General features: G+C 40.2%; 1 protein-coding gene across 2 annotated transcripts in view; it reads left to right on the forward strand.

Moving 5' to 3' along the window:
• Window positions 1–17,465, forward strand: part of hip1rb (huntingtin interacting protein 1 related b) — a 68,548-nt gene that overhangs the window by 33,631 nt on the left and 17,452 nt on the right. For both annotated transcript variants that reach the window (XM_017452176.3, XM_017452177.3), the window contains exons 10-18: window positions 2,872–2,947; window positions 6,063–6,218; window positions 8,351–8,403; window positions 8,509–8,581; window positions 10,887–11,070; window positions 11,182–11,270; window positions 11,364–11,480; window positions 11,844–11,945; window positions 12,046–12,240. In XM_017452176.3, coding sequence (XP_017307665.1) covers window positions 2,872–2,947; window positions 6,063–6,218; window positions 8,351–8,403; window positions 8,509–8,581; window positions 10,887–11,070; window positions 11,182–11,270; window positions 11,364–11,480; window positions 11,844–11,945; window positions 12,046–12,240 — 1,045 coding nt within the window. The remainder of the gene's footprint in view (window positions 1–2,871; window positions 2,948–6,062; window positions 6,219–8,350; window positions 8,404–8,508; window positions 8,582–10,886; window positions 11,071–11,181; window positions 11,271–11,363; window positions 11,481–11,843; window positions 11,946–12,045; window positions 12,241–17,465) is intronic.

The following is a 17,465-nucleotide window of genomic DNA, read 5'->3' on the forward strand; positions in this document are numbered from 1 at the left end:
TTCTCTGTTCTCATTGATGTTCCCAAATTTCTCAGTCTGGGAATTAATAAAGTATTATCCCATCTTTAAAAACAGCCCCAAAACATTAAAGAGCCACCATATATACCATATTTAACCGTGGGCATGAGGTACTTTTCCATGTGGCTACCTCTCTGTGTCCTCACCTCTGGTGTTTATTACCAAAAAGCTCTATTTTGGTTTCATCTGACCATAGAACCGAATCCCATTTGAAGTTCCAGTAGTGTCGGCACACTGAAGACACTTGAGTTTGTTTTTGGATGAATGTAGAGGCTTTTTTCTTGAAACCCTTCCAGACAACTTCAGATTGTAGTTTTGGAGACTTTCTGACCCCAAGACGCAACTACCTTCTGCATTTCTCCAGCTGTGATCCTTGGAGATTTTCGGCCTCTCGAACCGTCCTCTTCACAGTGCGTTGAGACGATACAGACACACGTCCAATTCCAGGTTGATTCATAACATTTCCAGTTGACTGGAACTTCTTAATTATTGCCCTGATGATGGAAATGGGCATTTTCAATCCTTGTGCTATTTTCTTATAGACACTTCCCATTTTGTGAAGCTCAACAACCTTTTGCTGCACATCACAGCTATATTCCTTGGTCTTACCCATTGTTATGAATGACTAAGAAAATTTGGCCTATGTGTTGCCTTGTATTTATACCCCTGTGAAACAGGAAGTCATGGTTGAACAATTTACTGTTCCTAGTCACCCAGGTGTGCTAAATAAAATGTAAAATATCAGTGGGAATATACATCAAATATATTTTTCTCATATGAATTCATAGGGGTGCCAATAATTGTTGCACACTTATATTTAACAATGATATATATTTTTTCTGATAAACCTGTGTTGTTTGCAATTGTTTGATCTCCATGAGGGCAGTGTACATTGAGGGGAAAAAAGTATTTGATCCCCTGCTGATTTTGTACGTTTGCCCACTGACAAAGAAATGATCAGTCTGTAATTTTAATGGTAGATTTATTTGAACAGTGAAAGACAGAATAACAACAAGAAAATCCAGAAAAACGCATGTCAACAATATTATAAATTGATTTGCATTTTAATGAGGGAAAAAGTATTTGACCCCCTCTCAATCAGAAAGATTTCTGGCTCCCAGGTGTCTTTTATACAGGTAACGAGCTGAGATTAGGTGCACACTCTTAAAGGGGGTGCTTCTAATCTCAGCTCGTTACCTGTACAAAAGACACCTGTCCACAGAAGCAATCAATCAATCAGATTCCAAACTCTCCACCATGGCCAAGACCAAAGAGCTCTCCAAGGATGTCAGGGACAGGATTGTAGACCTACACAAGTCTGGAATGGGCTACAAGACCATTGCCAAGCAGCTTGGTGAGAAGGGGACAACAGTTGGTGCGATTATTCGCAAATGGAAAAAACACAAAAGAAATGTCAATCTCCCTCGACCTGGGGCTCCATGCAAGATCTCACCTCGTGGAGTTGCAGTGATCATGAGAACAGTGAGGAATCAGCCCAGAACTACACGGGAGGATCTTGTCAATGATCTCAAGGCAGCTGGGACCATAGTCACCAAGAAAACAATTGGTAACACACTACGCCGTGAAGGACTGAAATCCTGCAGCGCCTGCAAGGTCCGCTGCTCAAGAAAGCACATATACATGCCCGTCTGAAGTTTGCCAATGAACATCTGAATGATTCAGAGGACAACTGGGTGAAAGTGTTATGGTCAGATGAGACCAATATGGACCAAAATCTTTGGCCTCAACTCGCTGTGTTTGGAGGAGGAGGAATGCTGCCTATGACCCCAAGAACACCATCCCCACCGTCAAACATGGAGGTGGAAACATTATGCTTTGGGGGTGTTTTTCTGCTAAGGGGACAGGACAACTTCACCGCATCAAAGGGACGATGGACGGGGCCATGTACCGTCATCTCTTGGGTGAGAACCTCCTTCCCTCAGACAGGGCATTGAAAATGGGTCGTGGATGGATAGTCCAGCATGACAATGACCCAAAACACACGGCCAAGGCAACAAAGGAGTGGCTCAAGAAGAAGCACATTAAGGTCCTGGAGTGGCCTAGCCAGTCTCCAGACCTTAATCCCATAGAAAATCTGTGGAGGGACCTGAAGGTTCGAGTTGCCAAACGTCAGCCTCGAAACCTTAATGACCTGGAGAAGATCTGCAAAGAGGAGTGGGACAAAATCCCTCCTGAGATGTGTGCAAACCTGGTGGCCAACTACAAGAAACGTCTGACCTCTGTGATTGCCAACAAGGGTTTTGCCACCAAGTACTAAGTCATGTTTTGCAGAGGGGTCAAATACTTATTTCCCTCATTAAAATGCAAATCAATTTATAACATTTTTGACATGCGTTTTTCTGGATTTTCTTGTTGTTATTCTGTCTCTCACTGTTCAAATAAATCTACCATTAAAATTATAGACTGATCATTTCTTTGTCAGTGGGCAAACGTACAAAATCAGCAGGGGATCAAATACTTTTTTCCCTCACTGTATGTGACAAATTTTATGTGTAGAGCGGTTAGTGTGTTGGTGTGAAAATTACAGAGCTCTGAAATAAAGGTGTTAAAAGTTGTTTTTTTAAATACATCTCATAAATTAGACATTTAATGACTAGAGAGAATTAAGCGGCAGTTCCTGGTGTAATACAATTCAGTAATAGTTCATTAATCTGTTATTGGGACTTTTTAAGTGAAAGATTTTGTCCCCTAACCCTTTTACAATGTTCTCTAATATCCTGAATGTTCTGGCAATAGAAACCTAAACTCAAATCCACAGGTTGCACATGAAGGGGTGTTTTTAAGTCGAAGACACTAAATGTGTTTGGATATTTATTTGTGCCCTTTTTTCAGTCTCAAGACATTTTTTAATAAGGCAAGAGACATGATGTACTTCAAAAGGCTTATCCAGATTCCAAGGCTACCTGATGTAAGAAAATATTTCTGAAAATACCATATGAATGCATGTACATATACAGGTGGGTGATAAATTAAAGGAAAACACAAAATGAATATGTGGAGACACATAACAAGTACAGATTTTTTACAAGTTTACAGACATGCATCTTGTCATGCTCTTTGGTGTGCATTATAAAATGAGCAGATCTGGTCCAGTAGATTTTGATTTTAAACAAATTGATAAGAAAAATGTGAGACTTTGAAATATGGCTCGTTATTGTTGCACAACGGTCTGGAGCATCATTCACAAAGACTGCTCTGGTTATATAAACAGTATATAATATAATTACAATGTGTATATACACTGGAAAGAACTGTGCAAAAGTCTTAGACACCCTATTTTGTCTTGGTATACACAAATACAGAAAATAAGTACACCCCATGGAAATTGTTGCCTTTTTTGAGACATATGGACAAGCAAACATTTCATCATCTTTGAAACGGTGAAAAAAATAACAAGGAAAATGAGCTTTTTCAATAATTTATTCAACAGAAATAGAAATAGATGCGATGTACTTCTGTGGAAAAAGTAAGTACACCCTTGGCCTCAGAAGCTAGTATTGCCTAATTTTGCATAATTGTCCACCAACCTAGACTTTGTCTTGCTGGCATTTTTGACCACTCTTCCATGCAATATTCTTTCAGTTGCAAGATGTTTGAGGGTTGTCTTGCAACTGAAAGAATTATACTGCCTGTTTCAAATCCCCCCACAACAATTCTATGGGATTCAAAATCTGGGGTTTTGACCAGGCCATTCCATAACCCTCTATTTCTTCTTTTTGAGCCATTCCTTGGTAGATTTTCTAGTGTGCTTAGGATAATTATCATGTTGAAAGGTCCACTTTTGGTTCAACTTCAACTTTCCGACAAATGGCCTTACATTACCTTCAAGCACTCTTTGATATGATGTAGAATTTATAGTTGAATCAATGAATGCAAGCTGTCCAGTCCCTGAGGCAGTGAAGCAAGCCCAAACTGTAACATTTCCACCACTGTGCTTCACAGTTGGTATGAAGCCAAACATGTCTGCTGTTACTGTGGCCAAACACCTCTATGTTTGATTCTTCTGAGCGCGTTATTCCAAAAGGCCTGGTCTATGCCTATATGCTCACTGACAAACTGTAATCTTGCAATGGCTTGTTCCTGACACGCCTCCCATACAGGTCAAATTTGTGCACTCTCTTTCTGATTGTAGAAGCATGCACTTTGACACCAACGGTCTCAAGCCAATCCTGTGATGAAATTTTGGGGTTCTTAGAGACTTCTTTTTGCATCAGATGGTCTGCTCTTTGGGTAGATTTGCTGGGACGGGCAGACCTGGATAAATTTGCCGTCATTTGAAATCTGCGCCATTTGTAGATGATTTTCCTTACAGTGGAATGATGTATTTCAAATCATTTGGAGATCTTTTTAAATCCCTTTCCAGACTCATAGGCATCCACAACCTTTTTTCTGTAGGCCTTACAGACCTCTTTAGATCTTGGCATGATGACACCACACACCTCTATAACAAAGGGAACACCAGACACTAGATGTGAGAGGGGTATAAATAATACCGGTACCACCTGCAGTCCCTGAGCAGGTTCTAATCACTGTCGCCTAATCTTCAACACCTGATTCTAATCTTATGGTTTTGTAGGGGGTATACTTACTTTTTCCATTTGATCTGTTTTTTGTTCATTTAAATTGTGAAAATTACTACAAAATGTCGATTTTAGGTGTCATTTGATAGTGAATCAACTTTATTAATTGGCACAGTTTGAAAGAGAATCAAATATTTGCATGTCAAAAAGGCCAACAATTTCCATGGGGTGTACACTTTTTTTTTTTTTTTCATGTGACCGTATATAACGATCAGCCAACATTAAAACCACTGACAGGGAATAACATCAATTATCTCATTAAAGTGGCATCTGTCAGGGGTGGGATATTAGACAGCAAGCGTACAGTCAGTTCTTGAAGTTGATGTGTTGGAAGCAGGAAACGTGGACAAGTGTAAGGATCTGAGTGACTTTGGCAAGGGCCAAATTGTGATAGCTAGATGATGGGGTAAGCGCATCTCCCAAATGGCAGGTCTTGTGGGATGTTCCCAGTATGCAGTGGTTAGTACCTACAAAAAGTGGTGCCAGATACCACAGCAGCACACCTTCGGAGGTCTTGTGGAGTCCATGCCTAGATGGGTCAGAGCTGTTTTGGCAGCACATGGGGAACCTACACAATATTACGCAGGTGGTTTTAATGTTGTGGCTGATTGGTGGATGGATAGATATATCAGATAAATGGATGTTTGTTTTATGTTGTTTACTTCTACAACATTTTAGATTTCCAAACGTTACTTTTTCCTAACAAAAAAGATAATGTAACAGAAAAATATTTGTCAGTAAAGAAATCCACATGTTATGTAATAGACCACTTTTCAGACAAAAAACATAATGGGTTTTGCAAAAACAAGAGCAAGTGTGACAGTCAAAGCGTTCAGAACAACTGTGGCAGATTCTCCAAGATGCTCAGTAAACCTTACCAACCAATTTCCTTATGATGCTGCACAAATTGTACCCAAGGCTACTAATTCCTTTTTAAAGTGTTCATATGTGCCATGAACTGTATTATACTCTTTGTCATATTTACATGAGGTAATCTGTAATGTTCTGTACTAATCTGTATGTTCTGCAATAGAAGCAAAAAAAATCCAATAAAATCCTGTAAAGTGAAAAAGTGCATTTTATACAAACAATGTGTCACTGTAACGGTTGTTTATGACCTGTGAGCTTTGGGGTACAGGCTGTCCAGGAGACTGGATATTCTGGCTTTGATGCTCCTGTAGCTTTTACCAGACTTCACTGAACACCTATGGGAGATTTTGGTCTGATGTGTTAGACAGTATCAAAACATCAATTTAGGGAATATGTTTTCCACAGTTTCAGAGACTTGTAGAATCTGTTCTGGAAGCTTGTAGTGGCCCAACACATACTTTGTACACATTATGCTGAGTTTTTTCCTTTAATTTGTCATCCATATATGCGTATCTGTTTGTCTCTGTGTGTGTCTGTTTCTGTCTGTCGATCTAATCAATAATTTGTCTGCAGTCCCCTCCAAACTTCCTTCGGGCCTCTGCCCTAGCAGAGCATGTGAAGCCCATGGTTATTATTCCAGATGAGGAGGAGCCTGAGGAAGATGATGAGCCTGAACCGCTAATAGATGTCAGTGAAGCTTCTCCAGTCAGCATGGCTTCCCAACCACAGGTGAGCCTTTTGAACAAAATCTGTGACATATTGGCCTCATTATAGGAGCATGAACGTCTAAAATAAATGTAAACTTTAGCTTCATCAGAAAACGCACAGCTTATTTACTCAACAAAGCTTTTTCAAATCTATATTGGCAAGGAATACTGCTAAACCTTACTATACATCTTGTTCACGCATTATGATTTCATGACCTAGATTTAGTATCTCATGGCCACTTTAATTCAATTTTATTTGTATAGAGCTTTTTACAATGGACATCGTCTCACAGCAGCTTTACCGGAATATATGAACACAGGATACAGATTTTAAATGTGTGAATTTATCCGTTTAGACCGTTTAGTGCTTTATAGGTCAGTAGGAGTATTTTATAATTAATGCGTGATTTCACTGGGAGCCAATGCAGTGTGGAAAAGATCGGGGTGATGTGGTCATATTTTCTGGTTCTAGTTAGGACTCTTGCAGCTGCATTCTGGACTGACTGGAGTTTTTTTATGCTCCTACTGGAACATCCAGACAGTACGGCATTACAGTAATCTAGTCTAGAGGTGACGAATGCATGAACTAATATTTCTGCATCATGTAGTGACAATATATTTCTTATCTTAGAAATATTTCTGAGATGAAAGAAGGCTATCCTAGTAATATTATCTACAGGAGCATCAAATAAAGACTGGAGTCAATAATCACACCGAGGTCTTTTACTGCTGCACATGATAAAACGGAAAGTCCATCCAGAGTAACCATGTGATCAGAAAGTTTACTTCTAGCTACACGTGGTCCTAGTACAAGTACTTCTGTCTTATCAGCATTAAGTAAAAGGAAGTTAATAAGGATCCAACGTCTAATGTCCTTTACACAATCCTCAACCTTACTAAGCTGCTGTCTGTCCTCTGGCTTCGCTGAAACATACAGCTGCATAAACATCAGCATAACATTGGAAGCTAATGTTTACGAATAATTTGACCCAGAGGTAGCATATATAAAGTAAAAAGCAGTGGGCCTAAAACAGAACCTTGTGGAACTCCAAATTTAACCTCAGTATGCGTGGAGAAGTCGCCATTTACATCTACGAACTGATAACGATCGGACAAATAAGACATGAGCCAGGAGAGGACTGTTCCCTTAATACCAACAACATTTTCTAATCTATCAAGTAGAATAGTATGATTTAATAGTATCAAAAGCTGCACTAAGGTCAAGTAACACAAGCAAGGAGACACAACCCTGATCAGAGGCCAGTAGAAGGTCGTTTACTACTTTAACCAGCGCTGTCTCTGTGCTATGATGAGGTCTAAATCCTGACTGATACATTTCATGAATGTTGTTCCTATGCAAGTACGAGCATAACTGCTGTGCTACAACCTTCTCTAAGATCTTGGAGGTGAAGGGGAGATTTGATATTGGTCTATAGCTGGACAGTTGACAGGGGTCAAGTTCAGATTTTTTAATCAGGGGTTTGATAACTGCTAATTTGAAGGATTTTGGTACATAGCCAGTGCTAAGGGAAGAATCGATTATTTTTAGAAGCGGTTTATACTTTACTATAAGTTGCTGTCATTATTATAAAAATATTGCTGGTGAACTGCATGCAGGTAATTTTGCAGTCTGAATGGGGCGCTGACAGAATCGGCTTCTGTGATTCCGTCATTATTGACGAAAACTTTTGAAATTTGACTCTAAATACTGCCTGTAATCAGTAGACCCCCTGGACCCCCGTCTGAATCTGAAATTTTGTAAGATATTGCACACACCAAACAGTGAGTAGAGCTCATATTTGATTACAACCTTCATGAACACTACAACTTCAAAACCTCTTTTATATAGTTTAAGGGCATTCTGGTGTAATTAAGTGCATTTTATTTAGTCCGAAACACACATTTCTCCAGGTGTGACTGCTGGGGTCAGAGTTAGTGACCGTATTGTCACTTTGTGTAGGCATCTTAAGACTGGACAAATCCTCAAAATTGTTTGTGTTTCTTTTAAACATGACCGGTATTCTTACTTCTGAAAGAAGAACAGAAGAGTCTAAGAGAGATTTTTGTTGGACATTCAGGCATTTCCACATGCGTAACAAACATTTTCAACTATTTGTGTGTTAAGCTTTAATTTGCTGTTTGTTTATTGGACAGGTTGACATATTTGATCAGACATTTGGGCCACCAAATAATGGCTTTGATGACAGGTACTAAACTATTCAAATGATGCTACTTATTTACAATAAGCCATTTTGAATTAGCTTCTTTCAGTTCTCATTTTCTCCATGATGTTTGTTTGTTCTGCTCAATAGGGACCTTCAGATTGAAAGGTTGAAGCATGAAATTGAGCTACTTCGAGCTGAGGTTGAGAGGATCAAAGCTGAGGTAAGAAACAAAGCTAAAGAAAGATGCATCACAATTACAGCAGTTAAACAGTAGAAACACAGATGGTCTAATTTGACTAATTACACAGGGTTAACAAGAATCAGGTAGAACCAATTAACTGTAACAGTTACAAAAAGATAAAAACAAGGTCAGTTACAGATATTGGTTAACTGTGACTCTATGAACATCGAATAATAGTCAGGGGTGGTGTCTATCCATCATGTCCTGATGCATGTGGACAATGTAGCGATGGTAAGGCACATGGTCAAAAACCGGCCTCCTCCTACCTTCATCACCGATTCTGCTCATGCTACACAAAATTCACCAGTCAAGAATTTTATTTGCTGAATTTTATATTTGCTGTCAGAATCAATATAAAAATCTGTAAGTGAACTCCAATTTTATGTCACCATAAAAATTTCACTCTGCTGTGCAAACTTGGTCCTCAAAGGACTTAACCGGACGGCTGTGGCTCAGGTGGTAGAGCGGGTTGTCCACTAATCATAGGGTTGGCCCACATGCCGAAGTGTCCCTGGGCAAGACACTGAACCCCAAGTTGCTCCCAATGGAAGGGGTTAGCACCTGCCATCGGTGCTTTGTATAACCGCTAAGTTTAAAAAAAGCGCTATATAAAGTGTAGACCATTTAACCACACCTCTGCTAATGTATTTATTAAATTTATTCATTTTCTATTGTCCCTCTCAGCTTGAAGCAAGTTTACTTTTCTCTATTTACATATAAATATGAAAAGATAGGCACATTTAGGAACAAGTCGCTGGGTTTTGCATAATTGTCATGATTGAGTAGCACTTTTTTCCTAAACATTTTACTTGACCAACAATTTATCATTTTAAATGTATTTATAGGCACATGGATTGTGATACCCCTCCCCTGCCCTGTGGAGGTTGTTGATGTCATTGGCTGTTGTTTTTAGGTTTTGTGAAAGCTCCATGCTTCTGCCATCAACTGCCGTGGTTTTCCTTGGCTGATCTGTTTGGTGTCTGGTTGTTGGTACACCAGTGGTTTCTTGCTTTTTCAGAACATTCCAGATAGTTGTACTGGCTATGCCCAATGCTTGTGCAATGACTCTCTTCAATTTTCCCCTCTTCTCTGCTTTTCTTCTAAGACCAGCTCTCTGGTCTTCATGTTGGTTTATCCATTTGAACAAAAATGCAGTCTTCACAGATGAAACCCAGAGCTGAAACCAAGAGTATACACTCAGATCTGTTAATTTTTTAAACAATCAGTCAACAGTGGCCCAATTCGAGGCTTGTTGCTACCGGCTTTTACAATTACAATTATTTTACTGCTGTGAATCGAGTCGGAGTCTCCCCAATCCCAAATCATAAATATCAAACATGTTTTTGATTTAGCCAAAGCCATATCTCCCTACAGTTCTCGCCTGGTTTCCCATTGAAGCTAAGCAGGGTTGAGCCTGGCCAGTACCTGGATAGGAGTCCTCCTATGGAAAACTAAGGTTGCTGCTGGAAGTGGTATTAGTGAGGCCATCAGGCGATGCTCACCCTGTGGTCTGTGTGGGGCCTAATGCTCCAGTATAGTGACGGGGACACTATACCGTAAAAACAGCACCGTCTTTTGGATGAGACGTTAAACTGAGGTCCTGACTCTCTGTGGTCGTTAAAAATCCCTTGTCTGTCATGGCCCCTAATAATCCCCATCTCCCATCATCAATTGGCTACATCACTCTCTCCTCTTCACTAATAGCTGGTGTGTTTGGCTGCCGTTGCATCATCCAGGTGGATGCTACAAACTAGTGGTGTTTGAGGAGACCCAACGTATTGCCAAAATAACTCAACAAAGAAACTGGTGCTTGCATGGCCTAGCCAATTTCCTGACTTTTATTTTGATCGATGGTTTCTATATAAGATTTCGAAGTTGCAATTCCATCACAGAGGCCCTCGTAACCTTGTGAAATTGTAGACAGTTTGTCAAAAGGAATGGGCCAAAATTCAACCACAGCGCTGGAAAAACATCATTACTTTTCACCGTAGACATCTCAAAGCTGTAGTTTCCAACACAGCACTCCTGTTCTGCGCATTTTGTTGGATTTTGAATTGAAAAGAAGTAAACAAAACAAAACAAAAAGCCACAAAATAGATATATTTTAAATAATAATAAAATAATACTAATGTTAATAAAAACAACCCTGCAGATATTCATGCACAGTTAGGGGTGTGTGTGTGTGTGTGTGTGTGTGTGTGTGTGTGTGTGTGTGTGTGTGTGTGTGTGTGTGTGTGTGTGTGTGGGCATATGTAATATTCATGTGTCTCCTCCCCCAACGTAGGCTCAACGCTACATCACTCAACTGAAATCTCAGATCAACAGTTTAGAGGCAGAGCTGGAGGAGCAGAGAGTGCAAAAACAGCGTGCCCTTGTAGAGAATGAGCAGCTACGTATGGAACTGGCGGCTACTCAACGACGCAATGCAGAACATGAGATGACGCAAGCTACGTTTCTGGAAGCTGAGAGTGCGTTAACACTGGCTTCTACATACATGTGGTTGAATTATGCATGTCACTAAAATTTTCAATAACTCAGAGTTACTGTAATAAAATAACGCTGGAACGATTTCTCTACAGAGAGGTCTCAAGCTACAGAGCTACGCTATAACAAGCTAAAGGAGAAGCATGCAGAGTTGGTAGCCAACCATGCAGAGTTACTTAGGAAGGTGGGTGGGCGTGCATACATGTGCTGTACGACTTTGTGTAATTTTTAGAAAGACATAACAGCATGCCAAAATATTTATGTCTCTATCTTGCAGAGTGCAGACACAGTGAAGATGTTGTCAGCTACACAGCAGACCCAGGAGGAGGTGGCTAGAACTAAACAACAGTTATCATTTGAAGTGGAGAGGATCAAACAGGAGTCTGACATGAAGGTCTCACACACACACAGATACACACACACACATATTCATCCACTTATTTATTTATTTATTTATTTATTTATTTTTTAAGTGTCAGCAAGCAGATGGGTTTTGGTTTGGTCTTTGCTCAAATCAACTCCGAACTGCCTCCTGCACTGAAACCATGTGTTGGGTTTTGTCATTGCACCACAAGATTGCAATATAGTGCCTGGGCATTCAGTTGACCAGTAGCATCCGGGGTATGAGGGGTGTGCGTAGCGCTTCTAAAGAAGTGGAAGAGTGGTGTGCTAAATAAAGAAAATCAAAGAATTGAGCTTGTCCTATTGCTTTGTTATTGAAGGACACCTCACCATGATTATGTTGTACATTTTGCAGCTAGAGGAGCAAAAGTTTGAAATGGATAAATTGAGACGAGATTTGGAGGAGAAGATTGGAGAGATCCAAGCAATAAAAGGGATATTACAGTCTAGTGAAAAGGTATGTATGAGCGTTTGTGTTTATCTGGAAAAATTAAGTGGTATTATGTATTTGAATGTTTTTTTTTTTAATTGTATGCTCCTAATTGCATCACCTGTAGGGCAGTGAGCAGTTGAGCAACTCCATAACTTTGATGCAGACAGAAAAGGAGCGCCTGATGCGCAATGTGAGTGAGAAGGAGGCCGAGCTATCCTCTCTGAAGCAGGCAGCCCAGCTGAAGGAGTCCTCTCTCCAGCAAGAGAGGGAAAGGAGCAACAAGGAGCTGGGACAACTCCAGGGAAAACTGAGAGAGAAGGTAGGCTGGGTTTAGAACTGTTCAAAGGCCAATTTGTCATAACTGGGGAACTGCACCCATTGAGGCAGTGCTACTGACATTTGCAGGTAAGGATTCCTCAATTTGAGGTTGACTCTTGCAGCCTACATTGGTTCCTCTCGGAGCTCTCCTCTTAGAGGTAAACATCAGGTGGTGTCAGCACTTCACAGTGCAAAGTGCATTCACATTTTGTCTTTCTGACAGAGCACTGCGTCAGGCACTAAGAGGACTTGAGAATTGCCTTTCCAGCTGTGGAGTATTTATTACACGTTCTCCTTCCATTCACGCCTCTCGGACACACTGCTTAATGGAATAAGTGTGTTAGATCCTCTCAGTAGTGCATCTAACATACTTATTGCATAAGTTTTTGTGACGTGCATGGAAGTACATGTATATGTGTAATATGTGAGCGATTTTGCTCTTTTTGTCTTGAGCCCTTGCCTCCGAGATGTCTGTGTATGAGCCTTCCTACATCATACCTGCATAAATTTGACCTAAAACATCATCAGATTTTGTCCTAAAAGGAGAACAAGAGAACCAAACAAATGAGACAAAAATATTATACTTGGTCATTTATTTATTGAGGAAAATGATGCAATAGTTAATATCTGTGAGTGATAAAATGCTGTGAACTTCTAGGATTAACAGTTAAATTGAAGGTAAAATTAAAGTCGGGTGTTTGTGTCAGGTGTGAGTGAGCGCCCTGTTTATTTAAAGAACAGGGATCTATCAAAGTCTGATCTTTACAACACATGTTTGTGGAAGTGTATCATGGCACGAATAAAGCAGATTTCTGAGGATCTCAGAAAAAGAGTTGTTGATGCTGATCAGGCTGGAAAAGGTTACAAAACCATCTCTAAAGAGTTTGGACTCCACCAATCCACAGTCAGACAGATTGTGTACAAATGGAAGAAATACAAGATTGCTAAGATACCCAACTTACCCAACTCAGGAGTGGTCGACCAACAAAGATTACTCCAAGAGCTAGACTTTTAATCGTCCACAAGATCACAGAGGAACCCAGGGTAACTTCTAAGCAACTGAAGGCCTCTCTCACATTGGCTAATGTTAATGTTCATGAGTCCACCATCAGGAGAACACTGAACAGCAATGGTGTGCATGGCAGGGATGCAAGGAGAAAGTCACTGCTCTCCAAAAAGAACATTGCTGTCCCTCTGCATTTGCTAAAGATCACATGGACAAACCAGAAGGCTGTTGCAAAAATGTTTTGTGGATAAATGAGAAGCGTTATGTTTGGGGAAAGGAAAACACTGAATTCCAGCATGAGAACCGTATCCCATCTGTGAAACATGGAGGTGGTAGTGTCATGGTTTGGGCCTGTTTTGCTGCATCTGGGCCAGGACGGCTTGCCATCATTTATGGAACAATGAATTCTGAAGTATACCATCGATTTCTAAAGGAAAAGATCAGGACATCTGTCTGTGAACTGAATCTGAAGAGAAAGTGGGTCATGCAGCAAGACAACGACCCTAAGCACACAAGTCGTTCTACCAAAGAGTGCTTAAAGAAGAATAAAGTTCATGTTTTGGAATGGCCAAGTCAATGTCCTGACCGTAATCCAATAGAAATGTTGTGGAAGGATCTGAAGCAAGCAGTTCATGTGAGGAAACCCAGCAACATCCCAGAGTTGAAGCTGTTCTGTACTGAGGAACGGGCTAAAACTCCTCCAAGCCGATGTGCAGGACTGATCAACAGTTACCGCAAACGTTTAGTTGCCACTCACTGATATGTAATATTGAATAATTTCCCTCAATAAATAAGTGACAAAGTATAAATATTTTTGTCTTGTTTGTTTAATTGGGTTCTTTTTGTCTACTTCTCTTTGTCTATCTGATGTTGTTTTAGGTCATATTTATACAGAAAAATAGACAATTCTAAAGGGTTCACAAACTTTCAAGCATCACTGTAGATGGTAGCAGTGAGGTTAAATGCTAGAATGCATTAGTCAGGGCCACAAGTTTAATAGTTTGTGCGAGGTAGGCAGGGAGGTGCCCTCATCCATCACTGCATGTGGTGAAAAGATGGCCCACTTAGCACATCTACAGCTATTTATGAAATTAATGAACAAAATCAAATCAGTATTTTCCATAAATGCCCCAAAGTAAAGTGTGCGATATTACACAGTCACAATCACCAGATTTACTCATCATAAGAATCAGACCATCATTACGATGAAGGGTTGATGGTTTAAGCCAGGGGTTCCCAAACCTTTCCAGGGCAAGGCCCCCCAAATGGCATTAACATTTGACCGAGACCCCCCTTTTGCAAGATGTCTTTAAAACACATTAAAAATACAGACTTCTGAATATATTCCCCCTTTTTTTTTTTTAATTAATAATTACATCTTTACATTACATTAGGAATTGATTGTGTGTGTGTGGTTGTCTGAGAGTGAGAAAGAGAAAACATATTTATTTATTTTTCACACCAAATTGTTGAGACCCCCTGGGCGCCCCCTGGCGACCCCCACTTTGAAAACCACTGGTTTAAGCCATTTGAAGACTAATGTTAGGAACTGTGAGAGCAGCAAGCCAATTGCCTGTGCAGTGACACTAACAACAAGAAAGTGGCAGCAACTGGGCAACTCACTGTAAGGTGCTGTGCCTGGAGTACAAGCAGTGTAGTGTATGAGTATGGCTGGAGTACAAGCAGTGTAGTGTATGAGTATGGCTGGAGTACAATCAATGTAGTGGATTTTTAGGAGGTGGCAAAATTCAGAACAGAGCATTGCAGAAATGAAGGAAATGATGTTCCCACTATAAGCGAATGAGACAGTATTTTCCTGTTATGTTTGTGGTCAAGTATTTATACACTCTTTTGTAAGAATTGCTTATGAACCATGGATCAATTGTGCAATTTCATATGTCTTGTGCAGAAATACCTACAAACAAGGAGCCATTATTGTATAAGAAGTTTTTAGCTATGCAAAAATACAAGACATGCATTTTTGCACACAAAAGGAGAGTTAATTCTAGGGGTTGAGTCCTATGAAAGTCTAGGATTTGTACACATTTGTACATCCAACTTGTACAAGTTGGATGTAGTAGTAATGGAAGAAAGGTGACCAGTTAAACCAGTCATGTTACTCTGTATGCAGCTCTGAGTGCAACTAGTTTCCATACCTGATGCTGACAGACCATTGTATTTATGAAGACTATGGATCAGTTCTCTGGAGTGCTCCTGGGTTTGAAAATAGCCATTAAACTTCACCAATTGTATCAATCCCAGGGCTCTCTCAGCCATGAGTCTGGGGGGAAAAAACACTATACACATCATGGTCATCTGGTCTGCCCATAAGAGCATCTGCTGGTCATTGATTTAGAATTGCTAGCTAAATATGATCACCATGGGTGCAAGTTGAAAGTTGAGGTACTACAGTTTGAGGTCTCAGTTAAACCACTGAGACTATAAAAGCCTTGTTTTATAGAAGTAGTATAACATGTATTGCAATTATGCTAGGCCTAATAAATTGGTGTCGGATGAGTAAACACACACGAACTTCATTTAGCCTTTTGCCCTTACAGCAGCAGTTAGAGCCAAATATATATCTTGAACAGCATGCAAACGTGGGCCAAATAGCTAGGTGTCTGAGAGGGACTGAGCTGTGTAAATGCATTCTTGGTCACATTCATGGTTATTCACAGTGGCTTTACGTACAGTTGGTTTGGTTAGTATTCAGACTTCTGAAGTTTTTTTCCAAATTTATTGTTAAAGATTGAATTAAAAAATAAGTAAATTGACTTTTTTGCCATAAAGGTCAACACAATAACCCACAACAACAAAGCAAAAATAAGTTTTTGTTAAATGAAAAACTGATATCTCTCATTTAGATAAGCATTCCGACCCTACGTTGTAGAAGCACCTTTGGCATTAATTACAGCTTTGAGTCTTTTTGGGTAAGTTTCTATAAGCTTTGTACACCTGGATTTAGGCAGTGTTTCTCATTCTTCCTGGCAGATACTCTCAAGCTCTGTCATATTTGATGGGGGACATCTGTGAATTGTTATATTTAGGTCTCTCCATAGATGTTCTGTAGAGTTCTAATCTTGGTTTTGGCTTGGCCACTCCAACATTCAGAGATTTGTCCAAAGCCAAAGTCCAGTGTGTACAGTGTGTAGGGATGGTTTGTGGAACCTAATACACTCACAGGTGGGCAAAAAAAAAAAAAAAACGGGACAAGCCCAAAATGGCAAGCCAGAGGCAACGTTGACGAGCAAAAACTCCCTGAGATCATCTGAGGAAGAAACCTTGAGAGGAACCAGACTCAGAAGGAGAGCATCCACATCTGCGTGATAACGAATAGTGCAATTATAAATAATTACCATGTGTAACTACATGGTTAAAAAGTGCAATTATGTGGACAGGAAATTCATTATACCGTAATTTTCCGACTATTGAGCACACCTGAATATAAGCTGCACCCAATAACTTTATAAAGAAAAAAAAATTTGTACATTATATAGGCCGCACTTGTCTATAAGCCGCAGGTGTCCACGTTGTAACATGAGATATTTACACAGAAAGATTTTTTAAACTTTTAATTAAATTTGTACCGTAAATGCTTTTTTCCCCGAACAGTGCCTGTAACACGGCTGGTTAAAAAAGTACAGTTGCCTACCAGGAAAAGTCATTGATCGCTATCTTCATCTTCCTCCTGCGCACTAAAACCACTAAAGTCGCCTTCTTCAGTGTCGGAATTGAACAGCCTCAGAATGACCGGTACTTCGTCACACACTTCCTCAGTTTCTCTTTTGTTGTCGCTCTCGATGTCACTTACGTCTCGAGGCAAATTCGCCCTTGAGCGTGTGCTGTCCTCTTCATCATGCAGCAGTCCAGCCTTTCGAAACCCGTTGGTGATAGATTTTTTGACACTGCTCCACGCTGTTAGGATCCACTGGCAGACTGGAGCAAAAGTTGCTCTTCGCATGCGGCCAGTTTTGGTAAATGATTTCTCGCCGCTAGTCATCCAAGCCTCCCACTCCACTTAAATGCACGATTCACACTGATGTCGAGTGGCTGCAAATACTTCGTTGTGCCCCCAGGAATCTCAGCTGGAATTGAGTTTGTCCTCTTGATGGCTGCTTTCACAGAATCTGCACTCTGCACTGTCAGCCATTCCTTCATTAGGCTTTCTATCATCCACCCTTTCTTGTTGACTTTCACAACGATTTCTTTAGGGAGTTTTT

Source organism: Ictalurus punctatus, chromosome 22 (genome assembly GCF_001660625.3).
Source record: "Ictalurus punctatus breed USDA103 chromosome 22, Coco_2.0, whole genome shotgun sequence".
Taxonomy (NCBI): Eukaryota; Metazoa; Chordata; class Actinopteri; order Siluriformes; family Ictaluridae; genus Ictalurus; species Ictalurus punctatus.